Source organism: Larus michahellis, chromosome 14, assembly GCF_964199755.1.
Source record: "Larus michahellis chromosome 14, bLarMic1.1, whole genome shotgun sequence".
Lineage (NCBI taxonomy): Eukaryota > Metazoa > Chordata > Aves > Charadriiformes > Laridae > Larus > Larus michahellis.
The window spans coordinates 5,822,673-5,843,358 of record NC_133909.1 but is presented as its reverse complement, the minus strand read 5'-3'; the positions used below and the strand labels follow the sequence as shown (position 1 = coordinate 5,843,358).

Genomic DNA, 20,686 nt, shown 5'->3' with positions numbered 1-20,686 from the left:
AACCACTCACCAAAAATAGTAACGTGAGAAGAAAAATTACAATTGCAATATGACTCAAGTCTCAAAAAGCCAGACTAACAGAGAGATTAAATGGGACATACCGTGCTTGCTGGAGTTCTGGTCAAGTGAAGAAGCAGCACTAGACAGATTATCCATTGAGTTGGGGTGTGTCCACTGAGGAAGGCGAGACTGGGACTGAGAAGTGTCCTTCACTGACAAACCACCAGTAATGTCCATGTTATTTACATTCATGTTCGGGTTCAGTCCAGCTAAGGGGAAAGAGGTCATTAGAGATCCATAACGTACTGGAGGATGAAAAGATGCATTTAAAAAAATCCAGCTACAGAAATTATTAAACATTTATTTTCAGGCACCTGTACACACGTGTAGTAGCATACTATGTACATTTTCAGGACTTTTGCTTTTATGGGAACACCAATGAATTTCTGAATTCCCATGAATTCAGAAAATGTTAAAACTTTGCTAAAAGAAGAAAAGAAAAAATACATATGGATAATATTTTAAAGCTGTCAGTATTTCTACTTACAGTCTCTTCACTTGGCTCAGAAAAGGCATTCTGGAAGAACGCACTGGAATGCTAGGTTTAAACCAGTAAAGAATTCGCAGCATTCCATTACTAAACCCAAAATATTCCTTAAGTCTCTTCAGCACACCCCCATGACATCTGCCATTTTATTTTGCTAACAATGTTTTTAAAATCTCAAACAAAGCAACTAATTAAAAGGTCATACAAAGAGCTGCTATTCACCAGAGCAGGTATTGTACTATTTGGACACATATTTTGTATACCCAGAACAAAATCACTCAGACTACATTTAGGGAATAATTTTGACATGATTCTGTGACAGGAATCTGGGTCCTTTTTGATATATAATCCCGAATGTTAGCAGATCACAGGAAGCTGAGATATGATAAGAACCTCTTAGATTTAGGCCTTTAATTCATAAATTCTTTTGCCTTCTGATGCTTTCTATTTTACCAGCTCAGCACAGCAGTCAGAATTACCTTCTTAACTGCTGCATGGTAGATAAAGCTTGGCAATTCTATTGTACACAGTATAAAGAGAGTCACAAGAGATTAAATTAATTCCTTTATGTCACAAATGAAGTCTGTAGCGTACATCAATCACACAGAAAACAGGTCTGAAAGGTTGTTCTGTTCACCCTGTCGTCTCAAGGCCAAATCGATTATTTTGACATCAATCATGTTTGACAGATCTATGTCTAACCTACCACAAAATGACCAGTGAAGAAGATTTCAGAAACTTCCCAGATAATTTATTCTGGTACTCTACTTTGCTTAAAGCAAATAAGTGATCCTTAATGTTTAATGAGATCCCCTTTTACACAACAAAAGTTTATTACCTCTTGCATTAGCCACGTGCAAGAGAACTTTTTCATAGCTCTCTTTTACATTTTTGAAGATCCTTGCATATCTCTCAAGCCTTCTCTTTAGACTAAAGTGAGCAGAGGATTTCATTTTTTCCTTTGCAGCCACGTTTTTGAAACTTCTAATCATCTGCACAAAACTCTTTCTGCATTCCTTCAAACTGATCCAGATCTTCCTTTAAACACACTACCAAAACTGATGCCCTACCAGTGCTGGTTAGAGGGGAAAGATGACTTTACATGACTTCCGGATGATATTCCTGTTTATCAATATGACATTTGTCTGTTTTGCAACATGACGCTGTTAATTTATATTTAGTTCATAAATAGCAACATAAGTAGATAGTTAATTAAGCGACTCTTCTGTTCTGGTATTTGTAGGCAGAGCACAGGTGAGGAAATTCAGCCCACCTGAACAGCTACCAGATAGGTATGTAGTACCATGATTTTGTTTTGGTATTTCAACATTATTTAATAAACGTAGCTTTTGTATTTCTGTATTTGTTAAACTGTGGAGCAAAATATTAAGATGCTGAATTAACGAAATATACTCCCTCTGTCTGTTTCCTATGGAACTGCTTTAATGCAGGACACTTACCAAGAGGGTAAGGAGCAAAGGTGTTCGGTGAAGACTGTTGCTCTTTGGTCTGCAGGTCAGGAAGGCCGGGAGCCTGGGGATGGGGTGAAAAGCTATCCATGGCTGATTTGCCTGCAGAGGGGTGCAAAGATAGATGCGGAGGGGGAGGCTGCTGCTTCATAAGCAGGGCCTGGGCCAGCTGGCGCTGGTGCTGCTGGATCTGCTGCTGCATGTTATTGATTGTACGTGCAACCTGGCAAGAGAGAGAATCAATAAATGCTCAATTGAACAAAAAGACACCAGACTCCTTGTGCCTTTCTCTACAGTGAAATAACACAATAGATCTCTCTACAAATAAAAACTGACTGTATTAGGGGCTGAAGAGCTTTCCTCCAATAAGCGAATGCTGTGAAATAGCTGTATTACTCCAGCACTCTTTCCTTATACTCAAGTCATGCGCTGTATTATTGTTTCCAAGGATGCTTTAGCTGCCTTGCTCTAATGTAGTACAATCTCTTTAAGCTATTGAAATCAAACTCTAATGGAGAGGTTGAAAACCTACTTGCTGCTCCTGTTGTCTCATGGGTCCGGAAACATTACGCTGAGCCTGTAACATCTGCTGCTGGATTTGTAAACGTTGGTACGCCTACAAGAGAGAAATGAGAGGTCAGAGGTCCTAACACCGATAATAAGCCCAACAAGCTTGCTCTGGTAATTATAAAATAGAAAACAGAAACATTGGAGTTTTCTCAAAACAGTCAATGAAACAAAAGTAACCATCTTGTTAGAAATCTATTTTATAATACATTGAAGTCCAGTGTTTGTTGTTTTTTTTTTAAACCAAACAAATCAATAAAAAAATCTGATGAGTAAAGTTTGTGAGCAGTAAGTGGCCATTAAACACAGGAACCTTTTTTTTTCCTGAAAAAATTGTAACACAAAGCAAAAATTAAAATATAAGTTTATAATACTATTCAAATAGGATAAATACCAATAGTTATTTTTGTTTTGGCCATTTTGAGTTCTGACAACACTTTGTATTTAACCAGTTGTGCTGTTTTATTTCAGAAAAATTCCACAATTTTAATGTGGCTAACTGGGCAGTTAATTCCCCCATTTTCTCCGCGCCACCTCCCCCCCGCCCTCCCCTCAAGGTGTTTCTCTGAAACATGTGAATTTAAAATCCAAAGGAGTTGTGTACAGATATTTTTCAAGGAGCTGGGTACTGTTCAAGTACTACCATGGCATGAGATCAATGCTTTGCTCCTCAAAACTAGGAAACATAACCAGAAATAAGTAATAGTATCAAACACCGTTGCTAATAAAAAGAGTTTGACTAGCCCGTTGAGATCAGCAATTAAGCTAGTTTGTCATCCTCAATCTCATGTTTAGTCCTAGCAAATACGGACTTACTGTTAGCAGTATCTCTTCTTAAAATATTCTTAAAATCCAATTAAATATTTTCATACACACATACGTATATAAACGTAAAATCTACATATATAGCAAAAGAACACAGCTTTAAAAAAAATAAGTAGTTCTTATCATACTATGTGTTTAATAAACATTCCATTAATTACAGGAAATTTACTGTACACTTTATTTAGCGAGGCAACTGAAGGAAGTTCTCCAGGTAACTCGGGTGGACCAGCACTGCCAAGATTTCTCTCGTGTTGTGAGACAGACTTCCCAGTTGGTCCATCAGTTGCACACGTTGGCATGTAATACACAGATCCGTGCTCTTTAACAATATACTGTGTTACTCATACCAGTACAAGACAACTGACTTTTTAGTTCCACTGATCAGCTGTAAAGGATAATTATTCCACAAATGACTATTTATAAAGCCTGAGGCAAAAAACATGGTTTTGTTTCTTTGAAAAGAAACCCCACTAAAGAAATCAGCATCTGATTGTTTTAAAGATCTGTCACGTCCATTTAAAAATTTAGTTAACCATTCTCTTATTTTATCTTCATGCCTTCAATTCTCATTTAGAGCTTATTTGCCATGTCTTTTAACTTACCAGCTGCAGCTGATAGAGCTGGTTCAACATCGTCATATGCTGAGGATTATTAATTGGCGAGGTTAACTGTGCAGGGCTGAGACCAATGTTTTTTGCTGCAAACTGCAAAAGCTGTGCTTGAACCTAAAAAAGGGCATTGTATTAAACATTGTACATTTGCTTTTAACACCGGCAACTGTGTAAACCATTAATAAGAGTCACTAGGCATCAGCTGGAAAATATTACTATTACCAGAAGTAATACCATGAACTATCAAAAAATTAACAAGAGGCTCTAATACAAATCTTAATAACCATACTTAAACGTCCATTTATACAAAAAGAGCTTAGAACAAACTCCTCAGCTCTCTAGAAAAGTTAAATTTTGCAAAAAGGAACATGCTCACACAGATAACGTACAGAGCATACATGCTTAGTGGCTAGTAAATAAATCACCCCAGAGCCAAGCAACAGTAGCTGCAAAGCCTCAGGAGCATGAGAGAATGCATATGGAGAGGAGAGTGAATATGGAGGAGTCCCAGGGAAAGAGAAAGCTCAAGGTTGTCTAACCTGAGGGGATAGAAACTGAGGCACTTGAGCACGAAGACTAGGCTGGGATGAATTAAGAGGTTGCACTGGCGGTTGCTGCGGCTGTTGCATGGTCCTGGCTTGTGCTGCTCCGCTATTGCCAAACATACCCAGATTGCCACTCGGTATCTACAGCAGGACAAGACAGACATTGGCATTTCAAGACATTACTCAACATATAACCTGGAAATTACTTATCTGTGCAGTCTTTTTCCTCAGTGATCATGACAGGCACGGATGAAGGCACCAGTAGATATAGACTGTATTGACAACCAGGTTCGCAATCGCGCATGGCAAAAATGGCCATGTACCCAACATCCCAAACCTCCAAAACTTTGTGCAGATGCCCGAACAAAAGTTGAAGATAGCTTTTATAAGGATGCCTAACCCTACTGGGTCACAGGATGAACAATGAAAAGTATTCACCAAAAATGTCTGGATTTGTGTAGCAAGGAACAGGAGAATGGAATCATTAAACTCAGAGCATCCCAATCCTTGAATTATCTAGGCAGTTTTTATACCTAGTCATTTTACAAAGCTACTGATAATGGACATGCTATTAGTGCAGCCTCCGCTTCTGAAAGATACGCTTAATGGACAAACATCGCCTTTAGAAAACTAACTTTAAAAGAGTATCTGTAATAAAAGCCACTGTAGAATGATACCTAGAGTTTTCCTGTGTTGTTATTTCTTATCTTTGCTGGAACTTCAATTTATATGGCAAAAGTAACCTTTTCATAATCAACAGTAGTTTATGAGCTCTCAGTCTTGTGGTGTTTACGAATCTTCCCCTCCTTCTCCTTTCTTTGCTTTCCTTTCTCTTTCAGCATGTTCTACCCAGGGGCCACAACATCCCTCTTGCCGCAATGCTCCATTTGAACAGAGGTGCAAGAAGTGCAGTTTCTTTCTCACCAGCTGTCAAAGCTATGAGTTGTCTTGACACTTACAGCAGGAATAAAAAAGCCCCCATCACTTCTCACCCATCTCATCACTGAATAATTATGCCAGCCAGCAAAGACGAATTAGAGCAATGTCTCTGCCTTAAGAGTCTGTGACAATTAGCAACGCCTCAAAAAAGGAAGCCTCACGTCAATCAAGGCAGAGCTATACCAGGGTTCAGTGGTATAAATCCACAATACTACAGTCTCTTCTCAATGGACGCGTATAATTAGCAGGCTAATTACAACTAAGCAGTTGTTTTATGTCCTATAACGTGAAACATTTACACAGCAGGTAGTTTCTCCATTGATATTTCACGTGAATAAAGATGTTGGACACGCTTTCGGTTTAAAGCACTGTTTTCCCCGGGGGAAGCGACGGGCACAAGCAACGAGTCCCAGAGAGCTGAAACTCAACTTGGGACCTCCCCCAAGAGCCTTACCTGTCTAGAAGAATTCAAGTTTTGCATGCCCAGCCCTGAGGCAATCCCGCCCAGGGTCTGATTAGGGAGTGCACTGTTTGAAAGGGGGAGCTTCAGGCTTGGTGAAGGCAAAAATGGTGAAGTAGTGGGCTCTTCCACTAGGCCGCCATCCTGATTGGAGAAAGAAAGGGTGAGCTGCGTGCGGCGCCCAGGAGCAGACAGTGCACAAAACAGTGTCCCATGGAAATGTAAGAGGGCATGGATGAATAAAAATATTTAAAAAAAAAAAAAAGGTATGAATAACAGGGAATGAAAAGTATGGAGTGAAGGGAGAAGAAAGAGAGAAATAGGATTAAGGTACTGTTTGTCTTTACTTTGTCGCACTTAATCCACAAACGCACAATCACCCTCCCCCGCCTCTCCAGAAGGAAAGGAGGGATTCTAGCAACCGATCGCGGAGCTATCATGCGGCCATTGCCTCCGACCCCTTTAGATATTCTCTTCTCTTCTCCACCAGATTGAAAGCTGGAAATGGAGGAGACCCGGCACATTTCAGGGAAGTCTTTTGTGAGTTCGATGAACTCCCCGCAGCGGAGCACAGACATACACACACCGCTTTTGCTAACCCAGAACTTGGGAAAGGCCAGATCAGCTTATTTGGGTATCAGTCTGCCTTTGGTTCCACATCATAGCTCTGCTCTTAAAAAAGCGTTTTTGCATTAATCCCTTTTCCTAACTGAGACACATGAGCCTCTTTTAATATTCACATAGCACTGAGTTATTATTATTCACTATGAAACATTACACTCTTAACGCACCCAATGAACACAAAAATACTTAAAACCAATAATGATAATGTTGTCTGCGCAGCCTTCCTAGGAAAGCGATTAAGACGCTGCCTGAACGCCCCCCAGGAGGAGGCAGATTTTAGCAAGACATAAGGAGCCCCCTCTGATAACCGGGCTGTAAGCAACCGTGGTTGAACACGGATACAATGCACAGAAGGCAGCCCCCACGGGGGGCAAACAGCAAGTCAGAAAATAAAATAAATCATATAATCCCCAATCAAACAGGTAGGTATCTAGCTAGTATTACAGTGGGGTACCGAGTTCTATCTCAAACTGTGCTTTGATGTCTGGGAAGCCTGCGGCAAGCATGATCAAATAACACTGTGTACAAAGTAGAGCTCCAAAAACAGGCAGAGTGAAAAAATCTTTAATTCGCAATGTGCTGGACTGGTGCTTTTCAGGCAATATATTCATTGTAAAGAAAGGTTTTTAAAGAGGTGAGGAGCTAGGTTATTTCAACCAATAAATTCAATGCCCCAGAAGATTGTGAGATACTGACAAACCTCCTTTGTTAAAAAAGCAACCCAGTTCGCTAACCAGATACCCAAACAACCAACCTAATGCAGCAAGCACGCCCGGTAAATTTTATGTTCTAAGTTAATCCTGAAAAATGCATTTTCAACAGCTCTCCTTTGATGCAAAGAAAAAGTTGCTTTACTATCAGGCAGAGTGACACTTGACATGCTATCTGACTATCCTGAGGGGGACACTGACATTTTCTAATGATATCCCCAAGGCCTTTCAGCTCAAGATATTTTACATTCTACTGGACATCAGTCACACTCCACAAACAACTGCAGCTTGCATGACAGTAACAGGTTCAAGGATTTCTCCTTAGATCACAGACATATGTTTACAATTCTACCCTTCCCCCTTTAAAGTGAAAATAATTTCAAGCTTGGTGCCTGCTCTCTCCTTCAGATGCCATTGTTTCCTACGCCAACAGACCTATTGACCATGAAAGACCACGCAGTCCCTCCCTGCCCCCAAAATTTATTCGAGTCTTGTCTCATTGACATTATTTTTTCCCTCCTTTTGGAACCAGTCAGTGCCAGGACGGTGGAGGACAAGCCTCACTGGAGACTCAGGCATCTAATTTCCAGAACAGGCGGGCTCTTGCTGCAAGGCCACCTTCACAAGTGTGGTCCTTGGCTGGACTGCAGCAGATGTCTCTTGTGGCAAGTTTATAACACACAGTTCACATTCACTTTGTCCTATTTTTTTTAATTTCAGCTTATCCTAAGGTGCCAACTGTGCTACACAAGTCTGTGGAGCTGAAATCAATTCATTTCACATAAAGCATTTTAGTTGATCAACATAAAGTACTCCTCAGTCACTCTCGACCTAGACTGGGCGATACTTTTACTGCTGACAATGGTTTCTAACCCATTATTTTTCAGATTCCTTTATGTAATAATTGTATCCTGAAGAATAGTATTTTCTGCCTAACCTTTCCTCTTCTGTCATTTTCTTACAAATTTACGTTATTTCTCCCTCAGGGTAATCAATTAAACAAATCCCCTACACCTGAATCGTCAAAATCATGCTCAATCCGGCGCTGCATTTAACTTTTTTGAAGGGACTTGACACAACTGTAAAATCCTTCCGGTAGCAGGATTTCCTTCTACAGTTATCTAACACAAAGCACCACACTGGTTCTCAATAATACATTACTTTTAGGACTTTGGAAAGTCTCTCCCAATAGTTTCATGAACAAAATATGACAGACTGCAAGCGGCATTACTCAAAGATTTTTTAGCCCTTTGAGATACGGACAATTTAGCAGAGGATTCCTGGAATCTTTGGCAGTCACCTGCCAACAACTGCCACTTCATGAATCAAAACGTCCCAACAGACAGATGCGAGACTGATGAATTTGCCAGAGGTCTTTGTATAAAGTCAGTTACGGAAGTAGTTAGTAGAAAATACACATTAATAACTTCTTAAAACAGAAAAAAACTTTTCCAAAAGAGGAAGTTAAAGTAATAAAAACTCACCTCAAAATAAGTTCCCTTCAAATCTGACGGGGGTTAGGTACAGACAAAAGTAATTTGCCGGAAATGCAATACTCAAAGAAGTATTCATCATTGGTATTTTTAATTTTGAAAACATGGGAATATGAAAGAGGTTTCCAAATTTGAAAGTTCAAAAAAGAAACAATCACTGGATCATAGGAGGCAGAGATGGAGGAAAGAAGAAGAATTTCAGTCAACCTTAAAATTCTAGTGATCACCTAATTGCGAGGCCTACAGAAGTGATTTTGCATAATGATAAAATATCCCGTTCATTATGCCAAAGACAAAAAGCAATCACACTCACCAGAGACAAATGGGATCAGAATGTGAAGGACAAGGTTGAAAAAAACCCAACAAACACTATGCTCGAAACAGAAACAAGGAAAAAGCCTAGTCGGAATATTTTTGAAAGACCATGATTGCGGTCCACAGGCACCAAGGCTTATAGACCTGGATTTCTCAACAGTAGAGAAGAAGAGCTGATCAGCGAATAAGACAGTAGTGAAAAGGAGACTTAATTTCTAAGGCAAGAGTTTCAGCATCTCCTATATACTCAAGAATTTGGGAGAAAGTCTGGAAGCAGCATCAGGGCAAAGGAAGACAGGACTCTGCTGGCAGTATGAGAGAAAACATACAAAACCAAAGACGAGAGGAGGAAGGAAAATGAGCCTGCCATGGAACTGAAGCCTCACAGAAGGCAAGCCTGAGCGACCGTCAAAGCAGGCTGATGGTACTTCAGAGAGCTGACCTGACTTTTGATCACTGACATCTAATACAACGGCCCAGAGTTCAACACTCACATCTGATTGTGCTAAAAAATTACGTGACACCTCTGTATGGTTCAGGATTTTCAATGATGGGCTGGTCAGCACAGATCAGCAAACCACCACATTTTTCTTCTGCGCTTAGAAGAACACTCGATAGGTGGAGTGGGAAGACACACCAAACCTGAGTCCCAGTACTCAGGAGTGGTACCCAAACCAAATCCCTACACTTTAAGAAAAGATCCTTTGAAGCACTCTGGGCTAATTTCCAATATTTTTTAGGATGCTTCCAAGGAAAATCTTACATGGTTTTCTTACAAATTTGATGGCTCCAGAAGACATCAGGTAACATCTTCAAGCAAGCCTGATACCTAAGTACAGCATGCTCCCCACCAAGCATAAGTTAACGTGGTTGAGATCACATATCAGGGTACTGCTAGGCTGGATCTTTATTTCCTCAAAGCCATTGGATTTTTTCCCTTCTCCTTTTATGGTGCTACAGGGCAAGATAACATCCTGAAAAATAATACAATTAACAAAGCACTGAGCGCTAAAGATTGACTCAATGTGACGCAGAATAAAGACTATCAGCAGCAAGCATGGAGGAACAAGTGAAAGCAAACGTTCAACGGTGATGTTTAGCTGCACAGACCACTACTAATCCAGAGGGAACAGGGAGTTCAATGGGTCCAGAAGCAAGTGTCAGGGCTGGCAATTCTCTTTCCTCAAATGCATAAGGTTAAAAAAAAATAAGTAAGCGCTGGCTTTACCTGTCAGACAAAATGCAGGAGAAAAATCATGGAGTCTCAACTCAGGTGAGCTGAGAGCACCCGCTAAGAAGGAGTGGTAGCAATGAGCACATTAACCCAACTTACAATTTCATGAAGAGGAACCTTGCATAACTTATCAAAGACTCAGCAAAGCGAAGCAAAAGGATAATGACTTGACAAGACATTAAGTAAAATAAGGAATGTTGGCTGGAGTGCTTTGTGCAGCTGTGCAGAGAGCTTGTTCACCGACCAAGGATGACCTGAGCAGCAAGTAAGGCTGCTCCAGGCTCATCCTCTGAAATCATAACTCAAAGGGGGAAAAGGTTCTGGAGAAGAGGAGTTGCTCTAGTAGCATGAGCTGTAAATGTGGAACTAACTTCTTTGGAAAAAATATCTATTCTTATAAGAATAGAGTAGAAACTATATTTGTTTAATTCACTTAGCAAGTTGCTCAACACTCTGATAGCTTAACAAATATAGTTTGGGATTATTTCCTTTGTTATAGTAAAGTCACTGTGACAAGATTATGCCTAGACTGACAGATTTTACTTGCTGTATGAATATTAATGATTTTAGTACTCCCTTCTCAATAGTTGTGTTTAACATATGTTTCCATAGTTATGCATCTTGCCGCACATAATGCATCTCTCTCTCCGGCAATAATTTTACTGCTCAAGATATTGTCACTCTAGAAAATAAAAGGTTAACTGGCATGCATGCATGGATTTTGTGAGCTTCATCAGAAGAGAGATCTTTCATTTGACATATTCATTAAAGTCTGCCATAAGCAAATAGATTTGCCATAGCTCAGAATGAACTTTACATGGAAGGAAGAGAAAAAGAAGGAAGAAGAGCCAGGTTGAGCCTTGCATTGTAGGAAATAGACAATCAGTTTAGTCTGGTTTAGGGAACAACAACGTAATGGACACCACATCATTCCAACAGAAGTAGGGAGCCCAGAAAGAACAAATGTTATTATTCCCAAAAAGCAGCTTTCTTATGTATAATCTGTGGGGGAAACTGCCATGATACTAGATTACGCAGCACTGTGGGAGCGTGTGAACTACCACAAAACCTTTTGATATGTAAGGACCCTCCCAAAGCCAATTTTATATAGATGCTAATTTTTCCTTATTAATAAAAGTAACCCATAATTACGTAAGATGCATTTGTGTTTAATCAAACTAACTTGTTCACAGCTTGCAGCGTACCAGCACTAAAACTCAGCATACTGTTTAGACTGTGATGACAGCAGCAATAGTACTAGTTGTCGTTGAAAGGTCAGTATTTATCAGATGTCCCAGCATAGCACCACACTAATTTTCTTAGCGCAACACCTGGGAACCTGTCACAACACAAACCATAACTTTAAGGATTACGCTATAGTTAAGACTATAAGAAAAACCACAGGGTGGAGGACTGGAAACATAATTGTTATTCAGGGTCAGTAAGGTTTTTAATACAGTCTGTGTTAACAAGAGCAGATATTGTTACTGTCTCACAGCCTGTAAACAGCTTATGTAAAATGAATTGGTTTCAGTACAGTTTGTGAAAAGCACCAATTTCTGCATTCAGAAACCACCACCACCCATCTTTGTGAACATTTCAAATAACCTGTGAAATACAGAATGGCACCGGAGATTGTTCTTTCCTTATTAACGGTTTTCGGGGGGATTCTGAGGTGATTGGGTGGGTCAGGTCTTAAATCTCATTTCCTACTGAAGATCTGGCCGCGCTTTTCCCTACCATCCTTTTCTTTAGGCACTTTGAATCTTGGACGCCAGGAACTTCTGGAGCCTTCTCCTCAGCCATTAAATGGTCCAGGAAAATTTGTCATACATGATCACAGAAAAGGAAGCGCATCGGAGACGCTATTTATGACTGTGCATGTCTGCTCTTTGACTTAACAAAAATACCTCAGCTCCTCATTCCTATTTAAGTACTGAACTTTCACTGAAATCTATAAGGAGCTCGAAATTAAAACAGGAATTAGGAGCCCAGTTCTTGAAGATTGTGGCCTTGGTCCTGCCTCATGGTTAATTTGGGCAAGGGTCACTGACTGGCTGGACTCTTAGAGAGCAGAAGGCTTTCTGTGCGCCGTTTCTTTGTTTTTCACATTTCCCTTTCTATTGCATTACTGATTCCTTAGTAAGTTTCCTTTTCAAGCATATCACTGGGGATGACCACTGTTTATTTCTATGTGGGAATCAAATCATCGGTCCTCTCCACAAGGACTAAATTCCCCACAAGATTACAAAAAATGAGAAGAAAAAGAATAAAGCAATATGCAATTATTTATCACATTTCTCTGTACAGCTTTCTAAACAGAAAGTGGAAATCATCAATATTTCTATACCGTGTACAGTTTTGACTTGTAAATCACATTCGTATTTCTGAACTTACCTTGTCAAGGAAGGTGGGGCGGTCCATGGAAGACTCTTTGGAGATTGGTGGTGGGCGGCAGCCAAGGGGTTTGGTGACCATTCCATTATAGTCGGTCACTCCCATTCCACGCTTGTCCATTTCCACCTTCTTTTCCAGCAGAGCACCTTCACAGAGAGGGGGAATGCATTTAAAAAGGTGGTGCAAAGACAGTGAATTTGGCAACACTAGTTAAGAGAAGTAGGTCTCGCTTGCAAAAGCAAAAGCAAGAAAATAAATATTATCAAATATATCTGCATAAGATCAAACTCTCAGAATCATGAATGGTTCCTGTGTTGCTTTAAAGTAAAAAATAATTAGTTACACAGATACTTACTCATGGCCTGATCGAGATTCATATTGTTGCTCTTCAAGGCCTCTTCCGCTGGCTCTCTCTGCCAAAAATACAGATTACGTTAAGAGAAAATGTAAACTTGCTTATATGATTACAAAGCAAACTGAGAAAACAGACACGTCTCAAACACTGGATTTAGTATTTACTCAGCAGCATGAATAATGTCTGCGCCCATTTTTTTCTGCTTTTACCAATTCCCATGACAATTCAGTTAGATTCAGTTTGTCAAGTAAGTACCAGTTCTACAAGGTCAAAATCATACTGATCTATTGAAATTTCTTCGTGTTTTCTATGGACAACTTAAATATCACTATGATATTCCTTTATCTAAAAAAAAACCCAGCTATACTCTAATTTCACCTGTTTAATAAGAAAAGGGGAACTGGAGTGGAATTATTACTGAAGTTCAAAGTAACACCTATTGTTATAAAACTCTGGACTCCGAAAGGTCTATAAATGTGATCACACAAAGTATATCATCAAGTAACCTCAGAAGGGGCTCTACTAGCTCACGGCAGATTTCTGAACCTGGAGAAAAGGTCTAAATGCAGGTAACAGAACTACTTCCCAGCCTGAAGAAGAGACTGCAAGTCTTTTTTGTAGCTACGGTCTGAAACATGGAAAGTCAGAACCACAAGCTACGAAAGCTGAGCCCCAGGTGTGGAAGCTATGAACGCTACTCACAGGGAAGCCCATGTCTGTGAGCTGTTTTATCAGACGGTTCATGATCCAGGCCTCATCTTGCTTGCTAGATGTCTTCATGCCCTTAGTAAATAAATGGGAGATTCCATTAACGGTCTGGATCCCATGTTAATACTAGTGAGATGTACATAAAATGCATGGTAAGTTTTTCTTATTAATAAGACATGCTACTGAAAGATATATTAGTACATTAATTTAGAAAGTATTGAAGAACCCTCCGAACAACGAAACTATGATTCTCTTCCCCCACAAAGTGTACAGATTTTATCTCAGCTGAATAGGTGTTCAGTGTACTATTTAGTATTTGATTTGCCGACCACTGAATTAAAGCCACCTTTGAATTAAAGTATTTCATTTTAATCCTTGGCAGAAAAACATAATGAAATCAAAGATTCTGAAATAGTACAACACTTCCTGAAAAACATACCCAAAAATGAGTTTTCAACCTTGAAGTTAAGAATGTTACTCAGTGTATTTTCTTAAAAACAAACAAGAGCGTCTAGATAAACACCTTTAAAAGATCTCTGTGCAGCTTTTCTATCACAAAATCCTTAAGAAGTCTCTTCCTTTCAGTTCTCCAGAAAGTACCAAGGGACAAGCGTGGATTTGTTTTGGGCTGCGGACAGTACAAGAAACAACCATACTTGATCAAATCACCGGCCTGACTGTTGGCTAACGGAATAACAAACAAAGCGGCTAAATGCATTCCCAATTCCTTTAAGTTACAGCCTGGCCTCGTCCTGAAATAAAGACTGTGCAATGGAAAAATTCCTAACACAATCGTCTATGTTCTTGGTTGAGTGCAGTATTAATACAAATTTTCTTTGTTCTCATACCAGTACAGACCTTAGAATTATCTATTTGTTCCTCACAAATAGGAAATAGATATTTTTTGCTGAACCACTTCATCACAAACTGCTATTCGCTTTTCTACCACGATGCAAAGTGCATGAAAGCCCCCTTAACGCTTTTTCTGTTTCTGTTAATACATTATCATTTCTTCAGAATACACGGAAGCTTATAAAACTCAGAGAAAACAAAAGCAACAAGAAAACAACCTCCCGAAGCACCAGACAATGCTTAAAGTCAAAGATCTCCCACTTTCCCCTGTAAGCAGGTAGGCTGTACTTGAACCACTGTAGTGGCAAGCTGTGTTTGTGTTCAGGCGTCAGAGGTCTCATTTAAGAGTTCAGGCATAATGCAACACAAAATCTGTGACCACTTATTCTAGAAATGTTACACTAATTCCACTCTTTTCTAGAGAGCACCTTTATTTTTGTCTTACCTTTTGAAGTCCTTTCTTCGGGGCGTTCCCCCACGAATTACAGGAGGAGCTGCTCTCTTGTGAAGCAGTGTTATTCCACATATCTCCTTCTTCATCTTCCCACTGACTAGTACTGAGATTCACTTCATCCCCACCACTGCCCCAGCCTTCTTGCATAGATTTTGAAGCTGGAGGGAAAGGAAAGGGGGAGACAAAAATTCAAATTCAATTTCCTTTTACGCCAGTATGCTGACATTTGAGTATTTCCAAGTGATACAGAAGTTATCAAGAAGTTACAGAAGTTCCAGAAGAACAAGGAACCAAAAGTATGACCACACACTTGTTAAGTGCTATTTTGCTTTCAATGAATCTCACCATCACATTCTTCGGATTAAAGAAACCAAATTTTGAGGTCACTAATGGTCAGAAACTTGTTCCCATCTCAGAAGAACGGGATCTGAAAGGAGCATGGCTGCAGGGTACCCTTTACGTGAAGTGATGAGGTTGTGGCACCTCGTTATGTTTTATTCTGTTTACTCTGTTTAAAGCTGATATTATTCATTTTAAAGCCTCTCACTCCTCTGTTTAGGTCTTTTGAGCCTTCTACCCATCTCTCAGTATTGCATTTTGCAGGAGTGAAGTGTTAAGATTACCACAGCCAAACCAGAAGTCTAACAGAAACCCTGTAGCCATCACGGCATTTAGAGATGGAGGATTTTTATCAAGTAACATTAATTAGGAATTGTGAAGCAGTAAATAGTTCAGGATGTTCCTGAACCTGTTAACAGTTTTAACAGCTGAAGAAGATATCCACCCCCTCGGTTTAACAGAATAGAGAAGTTATGACAGTTATTCTTAAGTGTTTCTTCTCCTAACAAAATCAGTCCTATCTTGACTGAGCTCAGTTGCTTCTCATCCCAATACAGGTTTCTCTTAGGCAGCAAGGGATAAGCACTGTTTCACATTCCTCTGCGCTTTTGTAGTTTCCTGTATCTCTACAATTTATACTATACCACTGTCAAAGTACACAAAAATACTCTAAGGAATATCTCTAAACTTACTGGATCGATGCACTATATTCATATTTTTGCCTAGAATATCAGTGTTTGGAGACACCTAATGGAGTTTTAAGAATGAAATTATTAAGATTTCAATGCACAGAAACCCATAAGTAGTGCTGTTTAAAAATACTGCCAGAAGCAAACCCACTTTGCCCTTTTCCCCAAACCTCTTATGACAGCGACACCCACACACGTACCTGGTTTGCACAGTGCTGGGGCAGCAGCTGGAGCATTTGTTCTTCCGTATGTCCCTGCCGGCTCGGCAGGATTCTCTCCCCACCCTGTACCACTGCTGGGGGGCTTCCCCCAGGCTGAAGTGCCATTATCAACTGCAGCAGAAGGGGATGACGGCTCTCCCCAAGAAGCTTCGGTCTTTGTGTGGACAGTAGGCATTTCTCCCCAGCCTGCTGAAGCAAGGGGAAGGAGAGGAGAAGTGATGAGAGGAAAGGTTTCTTTTGTCTATAATTTCAAAGACGGACACTGTATTAAAGTCTTTGCCTGGAGAGAGCATGCATGAACCAGCAAGTAGACACAGTGACTCTAATTAAGCATATTTTAAAAATCCCTTTGATTTGGTCTCAAAAGTCTTTTTCTTAATTGAATCCTGATGCCAAATTGTCAAGATAGAGTATTTTTCAACGTAGCCAGGAGCAGCCACGCTGCCCCGGGAGCACCAGTCCTGGTCCCAAGGGAGCAGCTCCTTCCGATGCCGCTTCTTGGAGCAGAGCGGACAGGGCTGGGGGAGCACTGGCAGCAGTGTGCTGTTTGTGTTCAGGACACCACGACCCAAAGCTGAGCAGGGCCTTGCTTCACTAACACATTTCCAGCTATTTTAATTCCTTTTAACTATTGACAAATTATCAAATCTCTTTTCTCATGCCCTATGAGCAAGAGGGTATTTGTTTTTTTGCCACTCTCAACATAGATTACATATGTTGTACGCATTCCTTAAAGCTATTACAGCTCATGGCTGACTGTGTTCGCTACGTACCCCTTCATCACTGAGTCTCTACATTATAATAATTATGATTTTTAAAGAGAACTAGACAAGACTGCAATTAGAATCTATAGACAAACCATAAGGAATGCTAGGCAGAAGTCACTGTTTTCCTACAGAGTATTATTTTAACTCACTGAAAAACATGAGCTACTATAAAGGAACTCTTCTTAGTCTGGCTTGGCTTGAATGTAATGCGCTTAAATCCATATGACACCGATTTTAGCAGTGAAGTCAAATGTGCCAGGAACAGCCATAGAGCTTCTAAGTCCTGAAGAGCAACACTGACCAACACAGCAAAAGCCTTGATGGAATTTAAAAGGAACATACCCTTTTAAAAAAAATTTTTTTTGAAGAGACACATTTGGATCATAGATGGAGTTCAAAGTACTTTTTAAAAGTATACAAAAGAGACAGACACATAACAGGCAAGAAAACAGAGTTTTTACACATACCTGATATTAAATTGTTTTTCTACAATTATCACAAAAAACCCATTACATTACATAGCAACCAAGATCTCAAAAAGTACTGCAGAATTCAATGTGCTTAAAACTTCGCTGTTACTTAGGATATTAATTCAAGAACTCGCCCTCTTTTCATTGGAGATCAAATATTATTAAGTATGGGTATTTTATTCTGATCAAATATTGCCTTGCCAAATCTGTGACTCCTAGCGGCTCACAACATGGAAACAGATCTGGCAAGAACGAAATCTGTGTTGGTGCTACCCAAAAAACCATTACTGTTTCTAACAGATTTTCGTAATTTAATGACTAGATGCCTACTTTGCTGCTGCATTATTTCTTTTTTGCTCCCCTGTGCTATCTGCAAAAATACTCTGGAAAGATTTCAGAGAGCAGAAACGTAACATTTTCTGCACAAACCGGACACCTAGAGTAAGTAGAAAATGGCAAGGAAGTTGCCATGAAAGAACTTTATTTAATAGAGTACCTTGAAAGCCATTAAACTAATTAGGCAACAGTGTAACACTGCCTAATGCTGGAACAGGACTTCTTGCTAGACGTCTCTGCAGAACTGACTCATTTAAACAAAATTTCTGTTACTAGAGACTGTAGGCAACATACACCGCCGATAAGGACTTGGACACCGGCTAGCAGTGAAAAAAATTCCTTTCAAATATACAGGCTCATATCTGTCCTCTACTCCAGTGTTACTGTATTACAGATTTATTTTGGGCTCTATTTCTTAAAGCAACTGCAGTACTGATTAAAGTGTTTATGACATGAAACATATCCAAACTAAGCCTGCATGTTCAGGAACACGCAGCTTAATAAAGCTTAATACCAGCAAGATTCATTGTGTTTTAAAACATATGCCTGAAACAACCCCAAATTTGTGTTTCATTAAACTGATTTCCATTTCAAACAAAAATACCGTGTTCTAAGCTGTATCCGTGTATCTTAAATTTCTGGCTATTTTGAAGTGTGTACAGAAGACAAACTTACGCTCAGACACAGATACGTAAAGAAACAAACCTCTGCAACACGACAACTTCCTCGGTGTTGCACCGAAAATACTTATGCAAACTTTCTGCTGGTATCTTTAAGCCAACTTTATTTAAGGAATGCGTTACTTGAATTTCTGCCTCGCTACTCAGGAGGCAACCTTGTAAGACAACTGCGTGCCTTTAATCATATTGGCATCTGAAAAAGATTAACTGCAGGCAAATGAAACAAAAAAATCATCTCTAAAGCACCAACTAGAATACAAATACAAATCGAGAGAGCGCAGAATACGAACGTTTCCCTGAGTTCATGCAACCTACACTGAAAACTAAATAGTTTAATTTATGAAATCAACCTTAAAACATAATTCATATATTGAAAAGGCAAAGCGTGCCAGGTTGTAGAATAAAAACTCAAAAGAACTGGTCCTTCTGTTGCTCTTTGCTATAAATTCAACATTGATTAAAGACCACAGATGTGTCCAAAGTTATTTTGAGTTAAGTGCTTTAAATGCGCTGAGCAGTAAATAATACGGGATTACAAATAATGAGGGAGCCAGCCTTTACTAAAAGATAATACTTGCAAGCACGTAGAAACAAACAAAATGCATCAACTGAAAGTTTTCAAAATTATCTTAACAGGCCAAATTAAGCGCAGGAAATTTGTAAGTAAAACCTGCAGGATGCTAGAAAAATAACTAGTGCAAGTGCAGAAATTAAGCTCTGTAAATTGCAGAGTACTTCTCAATTCTGAGCCTGTTTTCTCCTCTGTGGTAAGTACCTGCTGTCTTAACGTTAATCTCTGTGCTACCTCATTACGATTCCACAGGACTCTATTTTAGAAAATTTAAAAGGTGAATAAAGTTACATTTTTGACTGAATGCTACAAAATTCTACAAGTGAAAGAAGACATTGACTTTGTATTCTCCAAAGGACCCTCTTTTTTAAACAAGGGGGTTTTTTCCGCAGTTTTTAAAATAATCCAGTAAGCTTTGTATTTGAAATGGGCACAGGTGGAATATTGGTTCAAAGAGTCTGCAGTGCCAGCCGCTTCCCTCCGGCAGCGCGATGCTCTCCAGTACCACCATTTACCTCCCGCTAAAGGCGGCTCAGAAACAGCGTTAAGTGGGTTAAATGAAAGTACGAAGCTACTTTTAAGTTCCTGTACGCAGCAGTTTGGAAGGAAAACACCTTCCCAGCGGTCTCCAAATCTGAACCTGCCGAAAATTTTAAGAAATTCTGCTCAGAGCGAACTTACTGTTTTCTTTATGAAAATAATATGAATATAGGCTTTCCTGAGAAAAAGCCTTAAAAAACACACAGATCTGCACGAATGTTGTTTTGCAACAGAACAAGCCCCGTTCTTTGGCAAGAAAGTGAGGTTTTAATACTGGAGCTTTTAAGCACTCTTAGAATTGCAAGAAACAAAAAGATCACAGTGAGTAATAAACATGGACACATTGGCAGAGCTTTGTTTTATAGAAATAAAAACATAATTAACATTGGGCCTCAGCCAACAGGAAATCCTCAAGGGAAAGTGAAATGTTAACTAAGCTATGGCAGGATGCAGTTGTTTTCCCTCAAAATAACCCTATAGCCATTTGGATGGCAGAAACTGTTTGCCTTGAAGTTGTTTGGTCCATGATAAATACCAGAGCATACGACTACAATACAGGCAAACCACAATATTAGGACCTTATGTAGATAAAAATGGAAGAAAAAAGGTGGAAAACAGACTGTTTACTAAACAGACACTAGTTACTCTGCTAATAATAGAAAAGAAATAAGCTATAGGGTGTGTGTGTGTAAAAAGGGAAGCTTTTTATATATATATATATATTTTTTTATATATATATATATATATATAATTTATTTATTTATTAAGAGTCACCTGTAACCCTTAACCTTTCCAATTCCTTATTTTCTGAAAGGTTTCCAGTTCATGCGGTGGAGCTCCATGTCTTCTTATAGCGCTCAGCATTAGGGAAGCTCTAAATTCGGCTTTCAGCAATGAGATCCCCCTTGTGTGGAAACCAAGGGCAGGCTTTTCATGTCCCCTGGCTGTCCCCCAGAACCTGGCTGTTA

General features: G+C 39.6%; 1 protein-coding gene across 20 annotated transcripts in view; it reads right to left on the bottom strand.

Annotated features, from left to right (window-relative positions):
* Positions 1-20,686, bottom strand: part of TNRC6C (trinucleotide repeat containing adaptor 6C) — a 104,413-nt gene that overhangs the window by 12,995 nt on the left and 70,732 nt on the right. For 3 of the 20 annotated variants that reach the window (XM_074608062.1, XM_074608068.1, XM_074608081.1), the window contains 12 exons: positions 16,334-16,543; positions 15,097-15,263; positions 14,323-14,427; positions 13,794-13,874; positions 13,092-13,149; positions 12,737-12,882; positions 5,958-6,131; positions 4,559-4,705; positions 4,011-4,133; positions 2,549-2,632; positions 2,008-2,239; positions 102-269 (listed from right to left, as the gene is read on the bottom strand). In XM_074608062.1, coding sequence (XP_074464163.1) covers positions 102-269; positions 2,008-2,239; positions 2,549-2,632; positions 4,011-4,133; positions 4,559-4,705; positions 5,958-6,131; positions 12,737-12,882; positions 13,092-13,149; positions 13,794-13,874; positions 14,323-14,427; positions 15,097-15,263; positions 16,334-16,543 — 1,695 coding nt within the window. The remainder of the gene's footprint in view (positions 1-101; positions 270-2,007; positions 2,240-2,548; positions 2,633-4,010; positions 4,134-4,558; positions 4,706-5,957; positions 6,132-12,736; positions 12,883-13,091; positions 13,150-13,793; positions 13,875-14,322; positions 14,428-15,096; positions 15,264-16,333; positions 16,544-20,686) is intronic. The other 17 variants (XM_074608064.1, XM_074608070.1, XM_074608071.1 and 14 more) reach the window with 10 other exon arrangements.